This window comes from Bacillus rossius, chromosome 2, assembly GCF_032445375.1.
Source record: "Bacillus rossius redtenbacheri isolate Brsri chromosome 2, Brsri_v3, whole genome shotgun sequence".
Lineage (NCBI taxonomy): Eukaryota > Metazoa > Arthropoda > Insecta > Phasmatodea > Bacillidae > Bacillus > Bacillus rossius.
In genome coordinates, this window is record NC_086331.1 from 83,126,954 (window position 1) to 83,152,686 (window position 25,733).

General features: G+C 36.3%; 1 protein-coding gene across 8 annotated transcripts in view; it reads right to left on the reverse strand.

Moving 5' to 3' along the window:
• The window catches only part of LOC134529413 (TBC1 domain family member 4), a 353,166-nt gene that overhangs the window by 262,796 nt on the left and 64,637 nt on the right, over positions 1 to 25,733 (reverse strand). The window contains exon 1 of one of the 8 annotated variants that reach the window (XM_063363462.1): positions 9,287 to 9,435. The exons of the other annotated variants lie outside the window; for them this stretch is intronic. Coding sequence (XP_063219532.1) covers positions 9,287 to 9,343 — 57 coding nt within the window. The 5' untranslated portion in view covers positions 9,344 to 9,435. Of the gene's footprint in view, positions 1 to 9,286; positions 9,436 to 25,733 lie in introns of those variants that run through there. 8 annotated transcript variants of the gene reach the window in all.

Consider the following 25,733-nt stretch of genomic DNA (forward strand, 5'->3'; position numbering starts at 1 on the left):
TCTGATAGGAACTTGATTTATTATTTCTGAGAAATAATTTACTACTTCCCGAAATAAAGCTAACAGACTTGTGGGAAATTTATGGTCTTAAATCGTAACCTGTCATATATTGGTGTACACTACGGAGGTGATATTAAAAAATTAAATGATGTTAATCAATTGATCACACTTCGGAGTACTCTGGTGCACTGTATGGGCTGTATCAGTATGATTCTGAGTACTTGGAAAGCGGTTCATCGTCCAAGTTACTCGCTCCTTCGTTGCTGATTACTAACATGAATTTTTACAACATGGAAAAAAGAATGTATACTGGCCGAGGTCTTGATATGAAATATTTTGCTGCTTATAATTATCAGAGTATCAGCTTTCACAGTATGGTATATAGGAATCGACTCTTCTCGTATATGTGCTACAAATTTTTTTTTGGTTGGTAGCAAGTTATACATACGTAGGCTGATTTTCTGCTCTGGTTCAGTGATGCATACTTTGAAGTGGTTCCAGCAAGTACTTTACGTATGCTGGATTACGATTTCACTGGAGTTTTACATGAAATGAGTGGGAAGACTAGCGACGTGATGTGTGTATGACTCGAGCAAACATATGACTGCCGCAGCATTCTGCAAGCTTGCAACTCCTGCGCGAGGGGTCAATGTTCCTTTGCGGGTGAAGGTATGCGAGTCTCGATCGAGAAGTCTCTGCCTCTATCCTTGAGAATTTTTTTTAATTTTCTTTGAGGTTAACGTGCTTGAATTAATGTACTTTTGACTAGACGCACGTGGATAAGTTTAAATTCGTATGCATTGGAACATATATTTCTACATGAGGTAGGAAAATACATAGATGCTACAATGTCTGTTATAGGTATCGAACACCTGTTCCTTGCCCTATGAGTGACCAGCATTTGTTTGACCTATCTCCTCTACCCTCGTTTACTTTGTGATATAGACGAGACATGGTTGATTTTAGAGATGGTGGTTAAAATGTCTTGGGCAAGGAGTTCTTTGTAGAAATTACTATGAGTGGTAATTATTTTTTTAGTCTAAGTGATAATTTAATAAAACATATAAAATTGACGTGAAGGTTTTTTATGTGTAAACAAATCATTGATAGGATGGATTTGTATGTAGAACTGGTGGTCTACCACATCTCTTGAAGATCACTGCATGGTATATAATGAAAGACTCTTGGGCTCAAGAAACTAAACTATAGGTGGAAAGGATCATGCGGTTCCTAAGATTAAATGAAAGTAACTTTGTTGATTTTTTTTCTATATACTAAGATGATTTAATTGAGAGGATTAAATAATAAAACTGGACACGCTTTTAAAGAAAATGTGAATGTAGCTAACCATGTCTAGAAAACAATAGAGAATATCGTAAAGCTCACAAGATCATAGATTGTGGTACGTCTCTGACAACAGAAATGTGGAAACGATATCATAAAATGAGTGATATTGATGCAGCTCCTGGTATTATAACTGGTAGCTATGGTGATGATGCCTTTACGTCTGTGATAGTGACACGGACGCGAAGATTTTAAGACTAATACTAACATATATGTAAAGACGATGGAAGCCGTAGCACGCGAGACCAAATTGATCATCGAGAGTCAATCCAAATGATTGGAGAATAGGCTAAAACTTCTACTTGGTTCGCAAAATGTTGAAAATTTATACATCCTCAAAGAAACTTGAACTAAGAAATGCAGGGTTTATAGAATGGAACCTACTTTTTTTTTATCAGATGTATATTATTGGAAATAAATATACAATTTAATATGAGTTTTATTAAATCTCATTCTTACGTACGTACTTTCATGCTCTTGACGTCTACAGTGTTCATAAAGTATATAAAATATTTACGTACCTGGTTCTTCGTTTACCATGTATATTTTGCATTTTTAAATTCGAATTTGTTAACGATCAATGGCTGAAATGATGTGCGTTATAAACTATGAGTCCTTCTATAACTGGTGTGATTTATACCACTGTGTAATTTTAAGGATACTATGGTCAATAAGATTGTCATTGGCTTGATACTTCGCTTGAATGAAATTTAAATGTTAACTTTGTGATGAAAGCTGCTAGTGCGTGCATTGCGTGTTCATTTAATTTGTCGAATTTGCTTCCAAATGTGTTACCTTATTTTGGTATGCTTCTTTTTTAATTGATGTTTTGACTCGAGTATTATAGTAATTGGTTCTTGATTTGACTAGCGTATTATTCCAACCGGTGCATGTATATAAGCGAGTCCTAGACAGAAGGTCGCTCAGTTGTTACTGTCGTCGACGGTGTAAGGATCTCCTATTTTGATTAATCTGGTGCAAAAATCGCGCAATTGCTTGTTTTTGTGAACTCGATGGCATCTTTACCTACTTTAACGTCGAACTCGGATGTTGTACCATCGTCTACGGGAACCCTGACGTCAGCTACTGTGGAGAAGGTACAGATCCCGTCGGCAACGACGACGTCATCACAAGAGGAGACTTCAACAGTCGCGATACCGTCAGCAGAAGAGACTTTAATGCCGGTGGTGCTGACTAAACAGGAAAACTCGACGAACTGCGTTTCGCCCTCGATGGAAACTTCAATGGATGGTGATTCCACAAGGACTAACGAACATCGGTGCTGTTACTGTGACAAGATTTTCTCAAACAGCAGTAATGCTCGACGGCATGAGAAGAGAGAATGTACCAAGAACCATTATCGTAAAATGTTTGTTTGTGAGAAATGCCATAAGCAAATTGCCAGAAAAGATAATATGAAAACGCACATGAAGACATGTAAAGGTCCTGCTGTGCGGCAGAAACTAAAGATTTCGGTGCTACAACGATGCATTGATGTTCTTAAGAGCATGCCTGGAGATGGTGTAACTGCGGCAACGTTAGTATCTGGATCGGGTCTGAAAGGCTCGTCTTCATCATCCCGGTATCCTTGCAGCTACTGTGATATGTCGTTCGCATTTGCTCATGTAGCACGAAGACATGAACGGAGTAAATGCAGGAAGAATCCTTCTCGTATAAAGTTTCGCTGTGATGGGTGTCATGTTTGGTTTACACGTATTGATAGTTTGCGACGACATGCGAAAAAATGCATCGGTAAAGTCCGCGTGTCCACTAAAGAACTACCTGTAGAAATTTCGACTCCTCGCTTTAGATTGGAGACTCGTAAGCGTACAAGCAAGAAAACCGATGTGCAGCAACCGATTGCTATAACGTCTGAACATGAAAATAAACCTAAGACTGTGTTCTGCGCATTACAAGTGAATGATAATGGGTTCTACTTGGCGCAGTCTGCATTTCGTGGAACATTGAAAGACTACTACTATCTAAATACGTTAGGTGAGTCGAAAGACATTTGTAATTTTCTTGATGATATCAGAGAGGACATAATCAATCAGCTTACTGATGACGTAGCAACAAACGGACCATTAAAATATAACTTGTGGTTCGACTGTATATATGGAAAGCCGTATCCATTCGAAGACGAAGTGAAGAAGTGTGCATTCAAGACATCGGCTGCAGTAATTTACAATTCTGACGATGTGAAGCAAACTGTTAAAAACGGTATCCAGAAACTCTGTCAAGAAGAGGAGGACTATGTCTGTAAAGGTTTTGGCTGGACTCTTTCTAGTATAAACCGATTGGAGCTGAGAATTAGTCATTTCACGCCTATGCGGACCTAAATGATTATAATATTACTGACCTTCGCAAGTGGTCCTGTAGTAAAGTGTAAATTATGTAATAAAGTTTATTTTGTGAAAGAACTTGTGTTGATTTATTTTTCGAACCTGCCACTATTATGTTGAATTGTTGTTATATTTAATTTTTTTTCATCATCATTCCGAATCGTATCAAGGGCCTTAGTAAATCTAATAACTCATTTTATTGGTTGTAAATTTATTTAGTTAATTTTTAACTTTTTCACGAGTTATAGCTAAATAATTGCGAATTTCCAATATGGTGGTATTGATGTCTGATAGGATGATGGTAGTAGAGGATTTAAAGTCTCTTTAAGAATGTTGAACTTGGTTTATTGAAATTAATATTTTTACATAAAATTAAACTATATTGCATCGATCAAGTATCGAACTAGGGACAGCAACTGAACGAATCAATATGTAAATTGATGAGTGATTTTTTGGATGAATTTTGAAATTTTTCCCGAATTTATAGCTAAATAATTACACGATTGCAAGATGGCTGCCGTAACGAAACATGCAACAGTAATGGCATTCAATATGGCGGTCATAACGTAAAGTGTAACGACGACATCGTAATCAACCAAGATGGCGGGCGTAACGAAACATGCTACAATTATATAATCCAAGATGGTGACCGTAACGATATGTGCAATGATCTAGAATCCAATATGGCCGCCAGGGTCACGATCAAAGTCAAAGCTCAAGGTCAAAGCTCCCCACCAGTGGCTTCGTGCAGTTTGACCATGGGGGAATTTAAGCCACTATGGGGACATTTCCAGATGATGTTATTTTTAAGGAATAAAACGGGAAATTTTCCCTCGAAACGGGAATTTTTCCCTCGAAAACGGGAAATTTTGAGTCATTTTGAGTCATTTTTGAGGAATTTTGAGGAATTTAGGGTCAAAAATGGCCGCCGTGACGTCACAATCCAAGATGGCGGTCGGCACCACAGACACCACACCCTGGAGCCTGATCTCGGACATACATTTACATACTACTAGTGTGGCATGTGAGTTGTCACAAGCAAAGGCGTGACAAGCGAGGGTTCTAATTTCTTAGAATGCATTTCTAACTTTAGCACGTTAAATCTTAACCAAAAATTGTCATATAAGAGGAAAACTCATTAAATAGGTTTAAAATTATGGTTGTTTGTGAACAGTGTATGTTTTTGCAAGGCTCTGCGAAGAGGAAAGGAAAGGTTAATTTGATGGTTTTACCATTTACGTCACGTGAAACTCCTGATGTATGACAACATTAAAATGCTTCCTATTAACGCAATTTTTACCGTATACTTCCCGTGAATCCACCAAAATAATCGAGGTATGTTATTATAAACATATATGATCAAATATATATATATAGTTAATACTAAAGCTAAGTTATAAACCGATAAAGTTTTGAAATAAGTTTTTCTTTAATCTCAGTTACGGAAATAAAAATACGATATACATAAAACCATAGAGTTAAACGTAATAATAATTTAAACTAACAACGTATCATATTCCTAAATATTTAAATTAAAGTGACATATTTTTCAAGAGTTTAACGTAATCGATTCGATAGCTAGATCGTTCCGCGCGTAGCAGTGTTGTGTACGTACTGCAACAGTACTACAATCGCTCGGACTGGGGTGACTTTTGATCCCCACGAAATGGACGTTTTTTATCTCTGGACAATTTTTCCAACGCTGAAATTCAGTGCAATGGTAAAATAAAAGTTTCTAGTGCCATATAAATAGTTTATTTCGCAAACCTTGTGAACGGCACCGAAAACAAGCAGCTAAGTCCTATATAATAGTTTCTTTGCAGCGCTCAACAAAAATGCATACCATAAACGTAATTATTATAGAAGACCTCCAGTAAACCAAACAAAAATAATAATAATTAAATAAAATGAAAAAAGTTTCAATGTTTTACTTTATATGCTATATCTTCAAAAATATCAGGAAAACTAAATTTCCAAATTAACAAAATATAATTATTAAAGTTACACAAACATGAAGGGCACGATGTGAAAATCACTTAAACAAACGTTGTTGCAGATTTATTCAGATTTAAAAATGTATAACTGTTAAGAGTCTGGCACAATCAATCTGATTGTCAAAGCGTTCCGAGCGTCATAGTCTGTACTGTACTGCGGCGGTGCTGAAATCGCTCGGGTGCTAATTTTGGTCTTAGGAAACAAAGGTTTCTAATACCTATATGGAAAATTAGCCCAAATCTGAATTGTTGTACAGTGTTAGAATCAACGTTTTCTGGTAACATATCAAAAGTTTGCCGCCAAAAACCTTGTGCGTCACACCGAAAACGGGCAGTTAAGTCCTAATTGGTAGTTATTTGCAGCGCTTCACACACATTAATATTCTTAGTAAACTAATTAAAATGTTCTACAAACACTATTCTACGTGGAAAAATTTAAAATATTTAAAAAAAATTTATAATGAAAATATGCAAAATGAATAAATTTAATTTTGAAAAAATATTTTGTTACAAATTAGCAAGAATAAAAATACAAATTATAAAAGCTTGGAAAGACATGCGTTAAACTCACTTAAAATCGTTTGTTGCATATTTCTTAAGCTTTGAAATAGTACATCTGTTAAGAGTCTACAATAATCAATTGGATCGCTAGAGCGGTCGGAGCTTCGCAGTGTGTGCTGTACTTGGGACCCAGCTACAGTCGTTTGGGTTGGGACGTTTCAATCTCAGGAAACAAATATCTGACTAAATAGATCAAAAATTGCTAGTACAGTGCTTCAATAAGTATTGCAAGCAGATGCAAAAGCGGGTTTGATTTTTATCACATTTAGAATAGAATAAAAGTATTTAATGATGATAAGAAAAATATACCATCAGTGGCCCTGTGAGAACTATTTGTGTTTTATTTAATAACTGACCACGCAGCCTGGGTCAATTACAGATCGACTACGTTACTGAAGTGGTAGTATGAGTCGGTAACTTTCAGATTATCCTTATTTGTTGATTAGTACTGGTATTAATTCAAGTAGTTAATTTTGAAATATTTGTTTTTAGTATTTAATAGCACTGTTTTTTCATGATATTTTACTTACTGAAAACACTTATAAGATAGCATGCCTTATCCGCAATGTGACGTCATATGTTCGATCCCTAGGCTGTATATGACTTTAAAACTCATTAGTCAGTTTTCCCATACCAAGCAGATACTAGTGTGTGTGCGTGTGTGTGTTTTTGTATATATACATACACAAACATACACACCCACACACACTTGACTCGTGCTTTATGAGAATAAAAACCTACCTATATTTTTACGATATTTACATACATAATTATAAAACTTTGATTCTAGGATGTTCCTGCATGTTGACAATTCCAAAAATAAATAAATAAATAAGTTCAATGAAATGTTATGAAGCCATATCAAAAATCCTACACAAGAGAACAGTGATTAAAATATTATCTTACTTGCGTTAATTTAAATCAAATATACCAAATAGAATGAACTTAGCATATTTGCAGCATTCCCATAAACAAAAAAAAAGGTGAGCGATTCTTTCAATACTCGCCAGAGATGAGTAATATCTAACCTCGGTAACGAGCAAATTCATGTGTTCTCATGTTACAAATAAACTTATAATACGAAACTCAGAAACGAAATGTAAAGTAAAATTCTTTAAAATAATGGCAAGCTGATAAATACACGAAAATTATGTTTCAAATACATTTCTTGACGCGAACAACACGTAGTTTCAGCACCCACCGCTAGAATTCGCTGCCGGAGCAACTATGTCGACTATCGAATCGCTGTATTTTCAGAGCGATAAACTAACTAAACGGCTCCGATAAATGCGAAAAAGACTTGAAAAAATACTAGACCCCAGCTTTGGACCTGAATTTCGACTAGGAATTTCATTAAAATACTTCCCATCTTGTTAAAATGTACAGTCAATACTATATAGTTTCCCTTTTTCTTTATTATATATAGTTCGCGCCATCCGTCACAGATAGCAGTACCGTGGGTATATGTTTACGTTCCATGCGAATTCCGTTCAATTCACGAAATTACTCCTACCAAATGACGTTTGCACGTCAATAAATACACTTACTTGTGAACTTGGCCATCAAGGTCGCGTGTAACGTACGTCGCGCCGGCTTGCTGTGATCGGAGCACCGCCACAGGATGGTACACACTCCGACGCCTAGGATTCTCTAGCGATCCAACTAACTATAAACATACTGCCTTAAAGCTTAATGAATAAGCAAAAAACATTTGTAAAGATGATTTATACGCTAAACCCCTTCATTTGTATGAAAATTATAATTTTATTTCCGCGAATGATTTTAAAAAAAAATCAATAAATTTACATATTTAATTCACATTAGTATTCAACATTCAAATATATTTAATGTTTGTGTAGAATAATGTCTCCAGATTACATTCATAGCTTTCCTGAGATTCTTAAGTAGAAACTGTGTTTATGGGAAACATTTTAATGGATGGCTGTTAGACCTGTCACAAATGACTTTACTGCATGTTTTCGGTGTGAAGCACAAAGAGTACGGCGGTAAACGTTCGGTATGTTATCAAACATGGTCGTCTTTAACACTGGGCAAAAATTTAGGTTTTGGAATAATTTGTCACATGTTTGTGCCTCTTTTGGTCTTCGTTTCCTGGACTACCGAACTAACTGATAAGCTTTGTCACCCAACATGCGCCTAAAATGTCGGTCGACACGTAATTCTGTCAACCATCTTCTGTCGGTCTCGTCAGAAGCATGTCGCACGACACGCGTTTTTTATTTGCTTTAGTTTATTCACATTTGTTACAGAGTTACACTATTATTTACAGGAAATAAGCACTTACTAAACCAGGCCAGTGTGAGACTGCTACTAGGCTATTACGTGTCTACTCGCAGTTTCTTATAATGTATACCATTTTATGGAAAAAATAAGAAAAACCCTAACGTAATTATTTTAATACTAGGTACTTTCTTAACTCCCATGATCAGGTTTAGCTGCGGTATCATGATGTGTGTGGTTGAATGTGTGTAAATTATTAAAAGAAAATGTATTAGTATTTTTAGTTTACGTCTTTTGTTAGTTTTATAAAATGATATAGATCCAAACATGTTTAACTGTAGTCAAAATTATTGAATTAAGAAAATGTCAAGCTATTTTTAAATATTATTCTTGTCTGTAAAATTGTAAATTATTATTATTTTTTTAAATTTCACTTTTAATCACTCTTAAGCTACGTTAAATCATTTATACCTTTAATATATTCCTAATTTTTAATATTTCTATACTCAATAGTAATTTATAAGTTAATTAAGTTTGTATTGTATTTATAAGCTTATTTTCATTAATGTTTTCTTAGTTATGTAATATCTGCTTTATGATCTATTTGCATGCACCTACTTTGCAAAACATTAACTTAGTTAAGCAGAACACAAAAATAAATTATGCAATTACTTGTTGGATAAAGCAATACATTGGTTCAAAAATAAATGGAACTTAACGCTCACGATTTGAAATTTAAATTTAAAAGAAAATTAAAGCTCCATAGCCAACAGATAAGAGAAATAAAAATATATATATATATACCTGCTTGAATATTAGAGAAATCTCATCAGCAGTCAAATCATCCAGCCATACATACATCTATTTCATATGAAAATTATTGTTTTTGAAATATTCACTTTCTCCAGGAAGAATAGCCAGTGTCTGTCTCGGACTGCTCACGTGGAGACAGATCGTGCAGCTCTGGGATGGGAACGTGCAGCCTGCGAGGTGACGTGTCTTGGCTTGCGGGCTGGCGACAAGCACGACGACCCGTCGTGTGCGAGGTGGCGCGAACAGGAAGTGGAAGGGCGATAGCAGCAATTGCGGTCAGCGGGCCCGGTGACGGCCGTCGTTTTACGAACGAGCAGCTGTCGTCCGCGCTTCAAACACTTTGGAGGACTTCTCGATCATATGGTTCGAATAAAACTAATTTTAAGTTATTTCTACCGCGGGATAAGTTTTAACACTAAAGTGAATCTGCATTCCTTGAATGGTTTTTTGCAATGTGAAAGACTGAATTAAAATGTTTCTTTGGAGAATATGCAATTTCTGCAATTGCCCAACAATGGTGTATGTTCAAAAGATATATTTTAAATGAAAGCGAAATATATACTGTCTGCAAAAAAAAACTGTTATCATTTCATGTATCAATCTTAGTTTTCAATGTGTATTTTAATGATAATTTACTCTCTTTTCAATGCACGATTTCTGCCATTAGCACTGACTTTTTTTCGACGTGCTCTGTTATCAAGTATACGCCAGAGAGCACGAAAGTTTAAGACAAACCTTTATAATGAAATTAATTTGTTTTAATGGTAATTTAAATTTTTATTGTGTAAAGGTAAATTAAGATTGAGAATTTTGAAAATAATTTTCTTGTAGTATTTAATCAAACATATCATCTGATAATATTTCATTTTACTTCCCAGGAGATGTAACTGAAAGTCGCCATCTTGATTTCAACCGTTTTTCAAAACATATTTTTTCTATATCATTTAATGTGCAAAAAATTTTACTGTTTGAGAAAAACGCATAATTTAATGGAATGCCTTCTTATTAATAGTAACAGACTGCTTCACATATTTTCTCCTGTGAAATAATACATAATTGTTTGGCATTCAATTTTTTCATAACGACTACAACTGTAATAACATTGCAAATATAGACTATCTTATAGTCGTAAAAAAAATACTAGAATTGAAAAATAATGCTAACCAGCCGAGTAGTTTCAATTTGGCAAAAGTGGGCGACATTACTAACGTGGGTTCTCTGTGATTCATCTATTATACCCTACGTTAATGTGGGTTGTTCCTTTTTTTGTATCATTATGACTATAATCGCTAATTGCAAGAAATATTAGGTTAACCATGTGTTAATTCCGTAAATGTTTCTTTGTCTCAAAATGCAGTAGTAAATTTACTATAATTTACCGAATTATATATTGAGTCATTTCATAACTATTACATCTTTTTTGTCCAAAACGTTAACTTTTTGGTACGGTTATAGATTTAAAATTATTTATGGCATTCAATTTTCATTATTATCATCTTGATTTTTATAAATTATTTATTTTCAATTATGTAAATAAATTTAATTATCCCAGATATCTGCGTTTTAAATTATCCAAACGAAATTTGTTTCTAAACATTAACAATTTCCCCACCGTACTGACTGATTAAGTAAGGGTAGCACATTTTACAAACAATATTTAAATGACATTCAATAATTTAAAACTAGAAAACTCTATACACGTAGGAAAACAGAATATATGTAAACTTCTTGAAAAATATGGCTATGCGTAAAACAGGCATTAAAGTTATGTGAATAAACTGTGGCACCTTTAAGAATGCTGGTTTTAGTTTTAAGTCGAATAGTCAAGCACGGGAGTTTCAAGCAATGGATCCTACAAGATTAAACAGGCTGCGAACAACTCCGGTATCAATAATTGCTCATAAAACTGAATCATGCCAGGCCAGCGGACCGATTACGAACACTCATTTTGCGATATAATATACGGTAAACAAGGACACAGATTTCGGACGGTATTCATCTCACGCTTACTGCATTATGCAACATATCAGTTAGCGGTGCGAAGCGAAGAAAAGTATAGCGATGAAATTTAACTGTAAAAATATTGAAACAGTTAAATTTTACAGGCAAGATTTATTTTAACGTAGTTTAGTATATAATAAAGCCAAATTTATGAAAACAGCAGTTTAACGTAAAATAAATAGAGTTTATGAAGGGTAATATCAGTTCTATTTTTCGCTCTATGGTTTCATGTTTGCTTTAACAATGCACAATTTAACAACAATAAAAAAATGCTCTTCTGCGCCTGTAGTTCAAACCATCACGAAACCAATCACCCAAAGCTGGCTATTCTAGAGACAACAAGATAAGATTTTAAAAATAAATATAACCTTGAGCGGTGAATAAAAAAAAATCTTATTTTCCTTTCAAAACAGGTTATTCAACGAATACATTAACTATTTTGTGGTCGCTTGCATTTTAACGTCATGGATCGTTTTATACATGGCTCACAAGTCTACCGGATTACAACTAAACACACCCAGACACCCAACATGTCTCCAAAGGTGTTCATCATTACTCAAGTCATAATTTTGTTAGCGTCCACAAAGGAAACGCTTTACAGAATAAAATATGCAAAAAACCACTGTTTGAGATGGACTGAATCATTCTAAAGGTTCTCGTGACCATTCTATGCGTGGTGTTTGACGACAGTACATACAAAAAAACTAACAAATTAATGGTATGTTTATATTTACTAAGTACACATTTTTAACTTCAAAACTAAACACATAAATTTAGATTGAAAAGAATTGAATAATTTAAAATTGAGGTGCTCCGAAAATTAAGGGCGAATTATTCATTAATTATCCATCTTCTTACAAAGTACTGGACGAGAACAGTGCATACAATACGTAACAAAGCACTGAAAATCATTCACGGTATTTCTATAACTGGTTCGCGAACTTTAATACCCAAAAAGTCTCTATTGACGATGTTAGCCTAAATAAATGTAGAATACAATTGCTCTAACCATACTATTTAAAGCCGAAATGGGAAAGCCAAACTGCAATATATGTACGAAGCATTTTCCAAATGGTGTCAATACTAAAACCATATTAATTCTCTGACTAAGTTGGTTGAAAAATTAAAAACAAAAACCACAGTACCTACTGGGTACAGTCTATAGTATTTGGGGTCATTCCACCTCAAGTTACCAAATTTTTAAGATGGCTCCAGCGCAACCCTCTTTGATTTTATTTAAACTTTGGCAGAATTCTTTCAGATGTCATAAAGGAAGCTGTGCAAAATTTAAATGGCCTAACTCGAATGGTTACGACACCAGATCCCAGTGTGTTGATTGCTGTAGAAAGCAAAGAAGTGATTTATGTAAATTCTGTCAAGTTTAATGTCCCATAGCTGCTAACGAGCTGAATTTTGGCATTATAAAATACTAGTATATGTTGGTATGTCCAGCTACAAACTCCAGGGTGAGGAACATGAGCCGACGTGATTTGTGACGGCACGGCGGCCATTTTGGTATCACGTTTACTCAAAATTCCTATAAATTGCCCTATTTTGTGGGAAATACTGCCGTTTTGAGGGAAAATTTCCAGTTTTATTCTTCAAAAATTACAAAATTCGAAATTCGGTATGCCTCAAAATACTTTTGCCTCAGCAAAAACCTAAATTCCTAAAAGCGGCTTAGAACTCCTAAAAGCAAGCCGCCCTAAGCCACCTAGGTCATAACCTTGACCTTGACCTGCGATGAGATCCTACACCTGCGCCGTATTCCTACGATGAGATCGCATCCCAACGATGAAATCGTATCCCTGCGATGAAATCGTAAACTACTGAGTTGAATTTTCGTCCAAAACTGCGTCCTTTTCGTTAAATGAGCCCCCCTTTTTGTCAAATGTGCTTCCAAATATGCTTCCTTTTAGACGAATATGCTTTCTCTTTTTAAAGTGATTTTCTTTAACGTGCATCAATTAGTCTTTATTCATAACATGATTGGCCTCGTGGTTCGGAGACGACTGGTTTATACGCCAGACATTGAACATGACCTGTTTAAAATGTTGGTCGCATATCGACGAATAATACCCCTTGGTTCGGAGACGCTTGCTCTATGCGTATGATTTTTTACATGAACTGTTTGAAATGTTCACCGAGTATCGACGAAACATACCTCCTGGCGACTGACTGGATGTGCTGACCACCTACTACAGGTATCTATCCAAAAACTGGATGTTCCTGGCCACCGACTGGATGTGCCTGACCACGAACAGGAAGTGCCTAAACAACAACTAAACGTGTCTAGCCTACAACTGCACGTGTCTGGTCGTTGACTGAACATGCCTGGCCACAAACTGAATGTTCCTGGCCGTCGATTTCATACATGACCACTGACTGGAGGTGTCTAGCCAACATCTATATGTGCCTCGTTAAACGACTGCCAGTGTCCTAAAAACATATGTAAAGGTCTCACTTCGCCTTCTAAGAAATTTGTAGAAAACGAGAAAAGCTAGTGGTTGGTTTGTTTTTGTGCTTGTACAAAATACATAATTTTTTTTTAACTGTAATACTGTTGTTTTATTTCTTGAACCTGTCACTGTAATGGTATTTTAATCAAATTAAAATTGTTTGCATACTTCAAGGATCGAACTAAGGTGATCAAAACCATCACTACATTTATTAGTGAATTTTTTGATGATTTTTGGAATTTCCCCGAATTTCTAGGTCAATTATTACAGATTTTCAAGATAGTGGGCAAATTTTAAGATAGTGGGCAAATTTCAAGATGGCAGGCATTCTGTAAATAATTTATTACTTCACTCTAACAGGTAAAACCAAACTAATATGATGGCAGCGCCCTCTAGCAGACGAAAACAATGTCAGATCAAAGATGGCGACCTCCAGAAGACAGAAACAAGATGGCTGCCACGACGTCATACTGGCTGAACGTAATATCTGCCTCGGCATTAGTGGTGGGAGGTCAGTATGCTGGTGGTTTCCGTGGAGGAAGGATCCGAATGCCCTCACTGGGTTCAATCTGTGGACTCCATGGTGTTTTTAATTAAAATTTAAGTAAATAGGTATATTTATTTTGAAATTTAAAATATTTCACGAAGTTATAGCCTTAAAATACGGATTTTCAGTACAGCAACAAATTTCAAAATGGTGGAAGTTCTTTTCATCAAATTTTATTATTTATATATTTATTAATTTAAAAAATTTTCCAGATTTTGAGCATAAAAATTAAGGATTTTCAAGATGGCGGCCGTAACAAAAATGCAAGGTTTCTAGAATCCAGGATGGTGGGTGTGATGTAAGCAAGATTTTTTTATTAAAACTTTATTTTAATTGTAAATTAAAATTTTTAAACATTTGTATTAATAAATTACACATTTACTCTCTCGGGGAATCGAACAGAGGACCGGGATGGATTGAGTAAACATTTGGAGGAAAAAAACCAAACATTTTTTTTTATATTTGGGAATTTTTTTGTTAAAAATTAAGTTTACGGTCAATGCGGCTTAGGGCGGCTTGCTTTTAGGAGTCTCAAGCCGCTTTTAGGAATTTTCATTTTTCTAAGGCGAAAGTCTTTTGAGGCAAAACGAATTTCTAATTTTTGAATTTTATAAGAATAAATCTGGAAATGTTTCTTCAAAACGGGAATATTTCCCACAAAATAGAGACATTTTGCGGAATTTTGAGGAATTTTTAGTCGTTATGAGGAATTTTGACGAAATGTGACACCAAAATGGCCGCCGTGACGTCACAAACCACAGCGGATCAGGCTCCTGACCCTGAACCCTGTAGCAGGACAGATTAAAATATACTACTTAGATCAACGGTTCCCAAAAGGTGTTCCACAGAACCCTGGGGTTCCTGTGCAGGGTCACAAGAGTCCCATGAATCAGGACGAATGTCATAAAAAGCGGGCACAATTATTGTAAAATAACTTTCTTTGAAGGAGTTGGGGTTCCGCCAAAAGAAAAGTCGATTATAAGGTTCCCTGGCCGAAAAAAAATTGGGAACAGCTGACTTAGATCATCTTTCTGAGAAGAACGCAGAAATTCCTTATTTGATAAGCTGGCTTTGGTAGATATTTTACAGTTGGATTTTTAATTTATCGAATTATCCCTATATACCCGTTATGCTGCAAACTAAACTATAATAGGAGGTTCCATAGCAGGGAAGGCTCTAAAGAGTCTGGGTTTCGTCAGTCTAAGCTATTATTATCTTATTTTTGTGTGTGGCTCCCTTTAACTGTGTGTGGCTCCCTTTAACTGGTATGGGGGAGGTAAGAAGACTTACTTGTAAGTGAAGGGCGTGCAGGATACAGTTGTCATCTGCATGCCCTCAGGAGCTTTACATTTTGGTGGATTGTACGCACACAGACTGGGTGTGTTCCTGATGAACCAACAGTTACACAACATTTGGATTATAATTTACAAAATAAGAAGAATCCAATTTCTGTCTCATTTTGTTTTCGATATTCTTTTTTTTTAATTACGGAGTTTGAGCAGTTCTGATTTCTGTATCTGAAACTGTTTTAACTATCCCTACTGAAAAATAATATATACGATACGATCTCATTAATGGGATACGATTGGTAAGATACGATCTCATCAGTGGGATAAGATTGGCACGATGCGAACCCCTCAGTGGGATATGATCGGTAGGATACGATCACATCAGTGGGATACGATCGATAGTATACGGTTACATCTGGCTAAAACGACATTTGGCTACATCTGACTACAAGGCTACAAGAATATGAAGCCAAATTGTTCCAAGGCTACAAAGCTACAAGGCTAGAGGCTACAAAGCTTAGTGTCTACAATACTACGAGGCTTCAAGACTACGAAGCTTCAAGACTACGAGACTACGACGTTACATGGCTATGAGGCTACAAGGCTACGAAGCTACAAGTCTACAAGGTTACAAGCCTATAAGGCTACAAGGCTACAAGTGGCTACAATTGCTCCATTCAGATAAATATTAAGTATTAATGAAAATCAAATATATTGTTTATTCTAATTTATTAATTTTATTTAAGTATTAATATAAAAGAGCGCGCGTAACTCAGTACACATGATAAAAGTCAAACTTTAGCAATTCAAACCTTGACTCGTAAGTAAATCGTAAGGGGTAAAACTGCATAGAGAGCAAGCAAGGAAACAATTTTCTAAAAAAAAAAAAAAAAAAAACAATTATTAATATTATTACTCATTTCAATATAACTGCTTATTTATATCAAAAAATATTTAGCTACACAGCTAAAACAATACTCATATAACATGTTTAACAATACTGATTTACACAAGTAATTAAAATAAAACGTACTTGAAAGAACAGCATTTTCTTGCGAGTATGTACCGTGGCGCGGTGAACAACAATAAGCTCAAACCCGTTGTGTTGCCCTCTGCCCAAATACTCCCTTACTAGATGCCAGCAAGTCGGGTGGCTTCAGGCGCAGGCGGGTCCCTACCGCCGCGACCCGCCTATCCCTGCAGCATGGCGGGGTTAAACATGAGCCGCACGCCACCACGTGGAGCCCGCTCAAGGGAACGAGGCCCAACGAGTTCTCTACACCGTCCGCAACCTGGTCTCCGTACTTTTAGTATCAGAAATCATTTCCCAACAATGTTTCATGAAAACGTTGCATTAAAATTCGTCCTTGAAATTTCACCCCCATCGTGTCTATAGAAGTTTAACTTTAATAATGTAATAATTTATAATTCAAAAAAATTATACATACGGGAACATAGCCTCACAAACACTCCCATCAAAACGGCCAGGAGACTACTCTAACATCCACAGACACTCCCTGCCAGCGACAATGGAAGCTTACAAGCAACCTGACATCGTTCGTTATACATTCACGAACATAACCTCACATATAAAAATATACTTGAAAAATTTTTTATCACCAATATTTACAATAAATAAATGTTTTTTATGATATGGACAAGTATTGAATATAAATCACAAAAGTATGAGATTTAAAAATTAAATGATTTGTAGTAGCATTTTTGTTTACATAGCCTTTTTTTTTATTTTGAGAAAATTTCTTTGCATGGTGCGCATGCATCGTAAAAATTCACTCCCATCACATTTCATAACGCGACTAAAGAAGTATAACTTCAAAAAAGTAAAAAAATTTCCACTGCCGATTTGAACCACGTTCCTGTATCTTATTAATCGCGCACTATAACCACTGCGCTGCAAAAGTTCGCGGGTGCGTCTAGCGCCGTGCGGCCCGGCAGTATCATAAAGTCAGCATGTCCCGGCGCTCTTTGCGGATGGCTAGTTTGAGTTAGGCGAGTTATGGAAAATTGATGAGAGTGAATAGCTTGCGAAGAAACGTAACTTCAGTTGCCATAAAGCGAGACGGCGCTCGGATTCCAGTCGAACCGCAGTCCGGCCATCTTGATTAAGGTTTCCCCGTTGTTTCTGTAAACTGCTTCAGGCAAGTCCTAGGATAGCTCCTTGCCCGAAACCCCTGCCCTGTGTACCTGAGCGCTATCGTTGCTAATGAAATCGCTGTCGACGAGACAAATCCCATCTTTAAAATAAAATAAAAAATAAAAAAACTTCTGTTACGAAATCAAACGGGCGGCACAAGAGAACTGAGATTACTCATTCCAAACAAACAGCCTTTTTCCGTTCCCAAACCATGACGTCACTCTCGAGGCGTGTTTCGTAACGCCGACAAACATCGTCAGCCAAGTTCAAAGAGCAGGCTCGCGTCCTACCTTCGTGCTCAATGCCAGCTTCGAGTTTTCTTCTCTTTTTTTTTTCCTTTCCAGCGAACACAATGATGCCGGTTTGACGTCACGCAGAATTGCCCGCGGCGATGTAGCCGGCGCTGCGGAGGCCTCGCCGAGCGACCTTCGGAGCAGCTCGGCGCGACGATAAGGACTGGCCGCAGACCAACACTTCCAGAAACCTACACAGCTCGCCTGAGTTCAAACAAACCATGTGCACACTCTCAACTGAATCAGCAACGGGAAATTCTGTTGATGGTGACGATGCTTAAAAGGCCCACACACGGTGTGCAAAGCTTCAGAAAAAAAAAACCAAGCAATCTAAAAACTACTTAAGATATCAAAACGGAAGTTGTTTCAGAAAAGCGTTTACTAATACGCTGAGGGCGGATAAGAAGTTTTGGTTCCTTATTTTGTTTTTAAACTGTATATCTATGAAAGTGAAAAGGGCTAAAACGCAGGTTTTCAGAATACTTTTCAGGCATGAAACACCAGGTAGATTCTTAAAAACACTCAAGCGACTTGCATTACGCCTTTATCTTCATTTCTCCACCATATTATGTTATGGTTACCACTCAAATCTTTTTGTTGCTCAATATGGTCAACACGCTTAGAGGCGATAGCGCGAGAAGCTCCAGCGAGCGTCGCATTTATCATCCCGCCTCACTAACCCAAATGCAGCCCCTGGCTAGGCGGGCCCCTTAACGCCTGGTAGACAACAGGGTCATAAGAGGCAGTGAGGGGTTGATGAGATGAGAATAAGAAAATAAGAACGCCAAGAAAACACAAATGCTCACGCAACGTCCGCCACGTTTTCCACTTGCGAAACATGCCCGGTGCGACCCCGCCCAGGTTCGTCCGATGTACGGTGACATATCTGACAGTTAGAAAACCGAGTTAAGACCTAAAGACGCCAACTAAGTTTCAAATGTTTTTAGACAATTGCTATATTTTAGAGTTTAATATTGGATATTTGGTTTCGTAAAAGCATAGTACTTAACTGAATCAGGGGCATACGCAGGGGGGACGATATATCCTCCCTAAAATTCTAAACAATCTATCATTCCCACCAACAAATGGAAATAATTTGAAAGCAAACAGCGGGCTTAGGGGTTCAATTTCCCCCCCCCCCTTACCCCAACCCAAACCGCACACACACATACACACACACATATAAAAACGAAATTCTGTGCAACCTCCTTAACTGAATCGAGTGCTTAAAGTAAACAATGACTGGCAGCTACAAAAACTTTACCCTGTGAAGTCATAAGAATTAAGTAGTGAATTAATATTTTTTTTAGAATGACTATCAATGTTATAATATTGTCATTTGACTCCATTGTACAGCATCAGAAAATGTATAGTGTGCGATATCTTCCTTAACGATGGCAAATTTTCAATACTTAACGATTAACAATTTTTATAGCTTGAAAACTATTGACACCAAGATGGTCTGTCTGTTCCTATATCTCCTTCTTAACAAGCTGCTGGTGACTGATGAATTAGAGGACTTAAATGGAAATCCTCGCTAAATGAAATTCAATTCACAGCAAAATCAGTGAATATCACATATGATTCAGCTCGTACGGTCACTGGAATAATTTGTAAGCAGTTTAAAAAGATTTGGAGTAGTTTCCAACAATTCAAAATTAGAGTGTATATCGTGGACCCAATATGGCGCCAGAAACTTGAGGCTGAGGGGTGCCGCACACCGAACGCGGGTTTCCTGCGCTAGCGTTACCGGCGCGGACCTGCTTCGAGCAGCGTCGACAAGATTGTGAAATTTTCCCATGTTTTGAAACGGAAGTACACACAAAGGAAGCTGGTACGGCAGGTAGCAGGCTCTGGACGCGCGGGTCCCTCTTCCATCTGCTTTTACCGGGATGTATGGACGATTCTTTACGCGCTGGTAGACGTACAGTATAACCGATCAGTATTTTGTAATGGTTTATTGTTTACTGCTTCAATTTCGTGTTGAGTACGGAAAGAGAAGTGAACAATGAAGTTTTCATTTCGGAAGTCTACAAATGAAGAGTAATATGGGACAAAAGAAGCCCATCCCATGCAAACAGGAAGATCTTTGCAAAACTGTGGGCAGATATTAGTACAACAATGGATATCGACGGTGAATACAAAGATATATATATATATATATATATATATATATATATATATATATACTAGCAGACCCGACAGACGTTGTCCTGTACCACGACGTTAATTCGAAAATTTCAATCATTCTTCAATAAGCTGTAACAATCTGGACTGTTTTGATGAAAATTATTATTCAAGAGTTATTTTATTATCTAACTTCATTACATGTACACTTATACAAATTCTACCGATCGGTAGCATGTGAGTATATACTGTGTGTGTAAGTATGCATATACTGTATGAGTGAAGTGAAATGTAGAAGCTGTGTTAACTAAAAAGATGCATCTATTACCACACTCCACGGATGAAATTTGTAGACTGGATAATAGCAGCCACTGTCTATGATTATTGACACGGATATTTCTAGGCGTCACCGAAAATTTTAAGTGAATGAAATGACTGATTACAGGTTGGGATATTATCCGTGGAGTGTGGCAATAACAGAATCGTAAATACAAACTTTAACTTGTTTTAAGTAAAGGTAAACAATCTTATAATGAAACTATTTTATAACATTTATTTATTAATTAACAAAAACTTAATTTATCTTAATGCTATTGGATGTACAATATTTTTAGTTAATCCTTGAGGTGTATAAACAAACAAATTCGATGGTTTTCCAACTCTGGAACACGCAACATATAATTGACCGTGAGAAAAACACGGATTTTCTAAATCTAAGCCACAAATTGTCATGGTTTGGCCTTGTGACTTATTTATAGTCATAGCATATGCCAAGCGGATTGGAAATTGTAAACGTTTGAATGGTATAAGCGAATGTGAAGGAATCATTGGGATCCGTGGTAGAAGTACAACCTCACCTTGAAATTTTCCACTCAAAATAGTAGCTTCAAGAATGTTGCCCATGATTTTTTTTATAACTAATCGCGTCCCATTACATAATTTCGGAGCATTCAAATTTCGAAGCAAAATTATAGGTGACCCAACCTTCGGTCGCAAATTATGTGGTGGCATTCCAGGTAAATCTAATGAATTTAAAAATTCTACAGGATAGTTAACAACTTCATCAGGATCAACAACAGTGTCGATCGATTTAAATGTAGTTTCATTACCAGGCAGTAATTGCTGTATTTTGAAATTGATAGCATCAACATCTAAATTTTTCGCAGCTAAAATTGCTCGCTCTTGTAGCCATCCATGATTAGTACAATTATTTCTCAAATCTGGAAAGGTACTGTTTATTAACTCATCTTTGGTAGCCACCATGTTGCAAAAATTCTCTGGAAGTCGAATATATTGTGTATCTTCATACAATTCAATTTTACCATTGCCAATATCCAACAATTGTTCAGAGAATCTTGACGCTAATGGATCACTTTGAAGTTGAACGCGCATATTAATAGTAAGGCATAATTTTCTGACACTTCGCCATAGATAAGATTCTTTTAAACATGCGTTTATTTCGTCTGCATATGTCGCGCGTGGAATGACTGGTAATGTTTGTCTGAAATCACCAGACAGCAACAATAGAGCACCACCGAAAAGCCTAGTATTATCCTTGATATCTTTCAGGGACCTGTGGAGAGCTTCAAGCGAATGCTTGTGGGCCATGGTACATTCATCCCAGATAATAATTTTGCATTTTCTTAAAACTTGAGCCATGCCTGAATGCTTCTTTATGTTACACATTGCTTCGGGATTTGTGTGAACATTCAAAGGTAATTTAAGCGCTGAATGCGCCGTCCGTCCACCATCAAGTAACGTTGCTGCGATTCCTGATGAAGCAATAGCCAATGCAATATTATTTTGTGATCGGATGCGCAAAAATCAATGAAATGAGGAATGTTTTACCAGTACCACCTGGTGCATCCAAAAAAAAGAATCCACCTTGTTGCGCTGCAATTCATACATTAATTTGATCATATACATTTCGTTGCTCAGCAGTGAGCAATTGTTTATTATTGGCAACAAAAGTAGCCAAAGAAGTTCTATCGAAGTGGTGTTCCCGTTGAACATCGCTTTTGATGGTATCTACTGCTGGGCGGTTCGGCGCTGGCATGCCGAAATGGATGAGCGGCATATTCGAAATAAGAATACAAATATGCTCAATAATTATTAATGACTCATTATATATTTCTGCGGAGAATTCGATATTTTGATTTTGATTAGTAATTCTAATCCGATGTAAAATATCCTCACTCATTGAGTCTTTATATTTGTCCCACAAAGCAGATGCTTCAGACGGAAAACACATTGTCAATATTATTAAAAATAATTGACGAATTTGTTGTGGAGATGAGCTCAGTGCTGCATCTGCAAGTGTGAGATCCCAATGGTTATCATCCTCCAATAAACGTAACTCACGACACGCATCAAAGAAAGTGTCGTATAATGTACCATTGACTTTTCGCAAATATCGGAAAGATGTTGGTCCAGGAACGTTAACCAATAACAAACGCAAAAAAAAACATTCGCGTTGCTTAGGATGAACTGTATATATTCGACCTAAAGTATTTGTCATAAATATGTCGGTGAATCCTGGGACTGAAATGCCTCGTTTCCGTGGTTCCCAATTTTTTGATTGTTTATTCCACGTAAAAATTTTAGGAACATCAGTATACATTAATGTCCTTGCGAATTGACCAACAACATCTTGTCGGCAACAAAGGTTGAAAAATTCAGTAAGAGTTGTTTTTGGAGCCGTTAAAGCTTGTTGTAGTGCAGTCTGTTCTGTAAAGTAAACACGCTGTCCGTTTTCAAGATGCACAGCCAAATGTATAACAGCAGGATCCCTTTCATGTATAGGAAACTTAAAAATGCGCCAAATAGCTTCGTTACTGCTTATGTATCGACCCATTTAATAACGTGTAATTTCGTCATTGTCATTTACATTTTGAACAGCGAATACAGCTTTATCACTGCCCTTGTGAACATACTTACAAATGTATTTTATAGATTTCACTGAACTGCATAGTTCAACGTTTATGTGCGCTTTATAGGTTTTGCACAGCAATGGTGAATATGGAACTACCCAGCGATTATCAATATCTACTGTCACACCGTTTGACAGACGGAATTCATATGATTGACCGCCATTGTCTACGTCTCTACGCCGCACAGTGGAGTATTTGTACCAAAATGCTGGCCAAAAAAGAAAAAAAAAAATTTCGTTTAGTCACAGCAGAAATGGTATTTTCTTGTTGCCTAATCACATGCGCGTCGAGCAGGGTCTATTTTGGTACCATGAGTCATATCCGGTGACTGCTACGCTTAGTTGAAGAGTTGATGTCTATGTGTGCGGACGTGCTTGTGCTAGAGAGTTCACCGTTCGTGTTCTTCAACATACGTGTTTCTACTAGCTGTTAGGATTGACATATTGTCATGAAATTTCGTACAGCTGTTAAATAAGGTAACTGTTTCATTTCAATGTATATTTTATTGTGAAAAATTATTTAAGTGCCGTAATAAAAAATAACAATGTTAGGACAAAATGTGTGTTCGAAAGGTTAGAAAAAATTTATGATTTCAAGAGACTTTTTGAATGTGTGTCGGGCCTTGTCGGGCTGTCGTTTAAACATATTCTTAATACGTTGCCCACTAAGTTTCAATACCAGAAGAGAAATTTCCCGCATGTAGTTGCCATTTTTATTTAACACTAATTTTAAACATTGGTGTGGATTTTTACAATAGTTTTCAGATTAACAAATTTGACTGTTGCCTATCAAAGGATACCGGAAAAACTAATTTTACTTTGGTTTATTATAGCTCTTGTATTTGTAATACATTGCCAGCATTATTAAATAAGAAATAATAACATTACAGTCCCTACCAAACGTTTTCCACCGCTAGTAAATTCTAATAAAACTATTACAGAACTAGGTACAAGTTGCTATTCAATATTTGTGCTTAAATTAATATTATGAGCCAGTTGATTCATCAGTGCTGAGATATGCACGTGTTGGAGACTGGGAATTAGAAAATAAATTGAGGAAAATACCCTATGTGATGCTCCTCTCTTAATTTCGGAGTGGACATATTCCCATCAACATTCACTTTCAAAGTTCTGTGCGTTTACTATTTTCTTTGTCCCAATCATGTTTCTTATCCAGATATTAATGTGATAGGAAATGTGGTTTTGTTAACACAGATTTATTAAAAATCTTATACATTTATATTTATCGTGATATAGATAAGATTTAAGATATCGGTTTTTAAGTGATTGCCTACGTTATACTAATATAAACCGTAAATAAGATTTAGATAATTTTTTAAAATAATATGTAAGTATAAACTTTATTTCATAATTAATTACAGTCATAAATATTAGTTTATTTTGTTTTAGGTTCAGAACATGGAAAAGGAATTTACAAGAATGTCATTATATGAACTACTCCGGGAATCTCCAAACAGGTCCATTGTTGAAAAGCTTCATTTTATGGAACACAGAGTAGCTGACATAACAAAGTGCCCAGAAGATGAGAGAAAGTCATTAAGTCGCTTGCTCAGGTATTTTAAAGCTGATTTTAAGAAAAGGTGGTCTTTAGCTAATAACAAAGAGGAACGGTTTCTCCGGAACAATGGTAAATGTTTATCGCATACCATTAAGGTGCCCAACTTTTCATCAACTACCTCAGGTCGCGGTCGTCCTACGAAGGACTTCATTGAGTCAAGTGAGAGGACAAAACGCAGGAAAACAGAAGAACTCAGACAACAGTTCACCCCTGAAGAACTAACATATGCTGCATCAATGAATCACAGAGTTTCAGGAAATTCTGATGCTGCTGATTTAATGAAAAAAATCACTGAGACTCCAACAAGGGCTAGTAAAATTAAAACAAATCTATTGTCAAACAGAAATTCAGTAAAAAAAACACAACCCTTCAGAAGCATTGTCTATTTTTGTTCAAGCGGAATTAACAAAACAGCAATATCAAGTAATTTATAGTGCAAACAAAAATGTTTACCCTTGCTATTCACTGCTCACAAAAGCAAAAAAAGAATGTTACCCAAGCGAAGACTCCATTGTCGTTTCTGAAACAAAAGCAGAAGTTAAGTTACAGTCTTTATTGGATCACACCTCTTCAAGGTTATGCAAATACTTAGAAGAAGTGTTACAGGTACTGTCGTCAGAAGAAAAACAAAATTTGGAATTAATCTCAAAATGGGGGTGCGATGGTTCTCAGCAAACACAGTTCAGACAAAAATTTGAAAACATAGCTGATAGTGATGCCAATATTTTTCAAAGTTCATGTGTGCCCATAAAATTAATTGCTAATAACCATACAGAGAAAAAAATTATATGGCAGAACCCAACACCTTCCTCCACAAGATTCTGTAGGCCAATTCGCATCCGTTTTGTACATGAAACTGCAGATGTTACTCTTGATGAAATTAAGTACATTCAGGAACAAATAAAAACATTGAAAGAAACAGAAGTGCCAAGTTTTCATGGAGCTGTGAAGATTCGACACACTTTACTGTTAACAATGGTTGACGGAAAAGTCTGCAAAGCTGCAACTGGCACGACATCGACAATGAGGTGTTACATCTGTGGATCTACATCAAAAGAT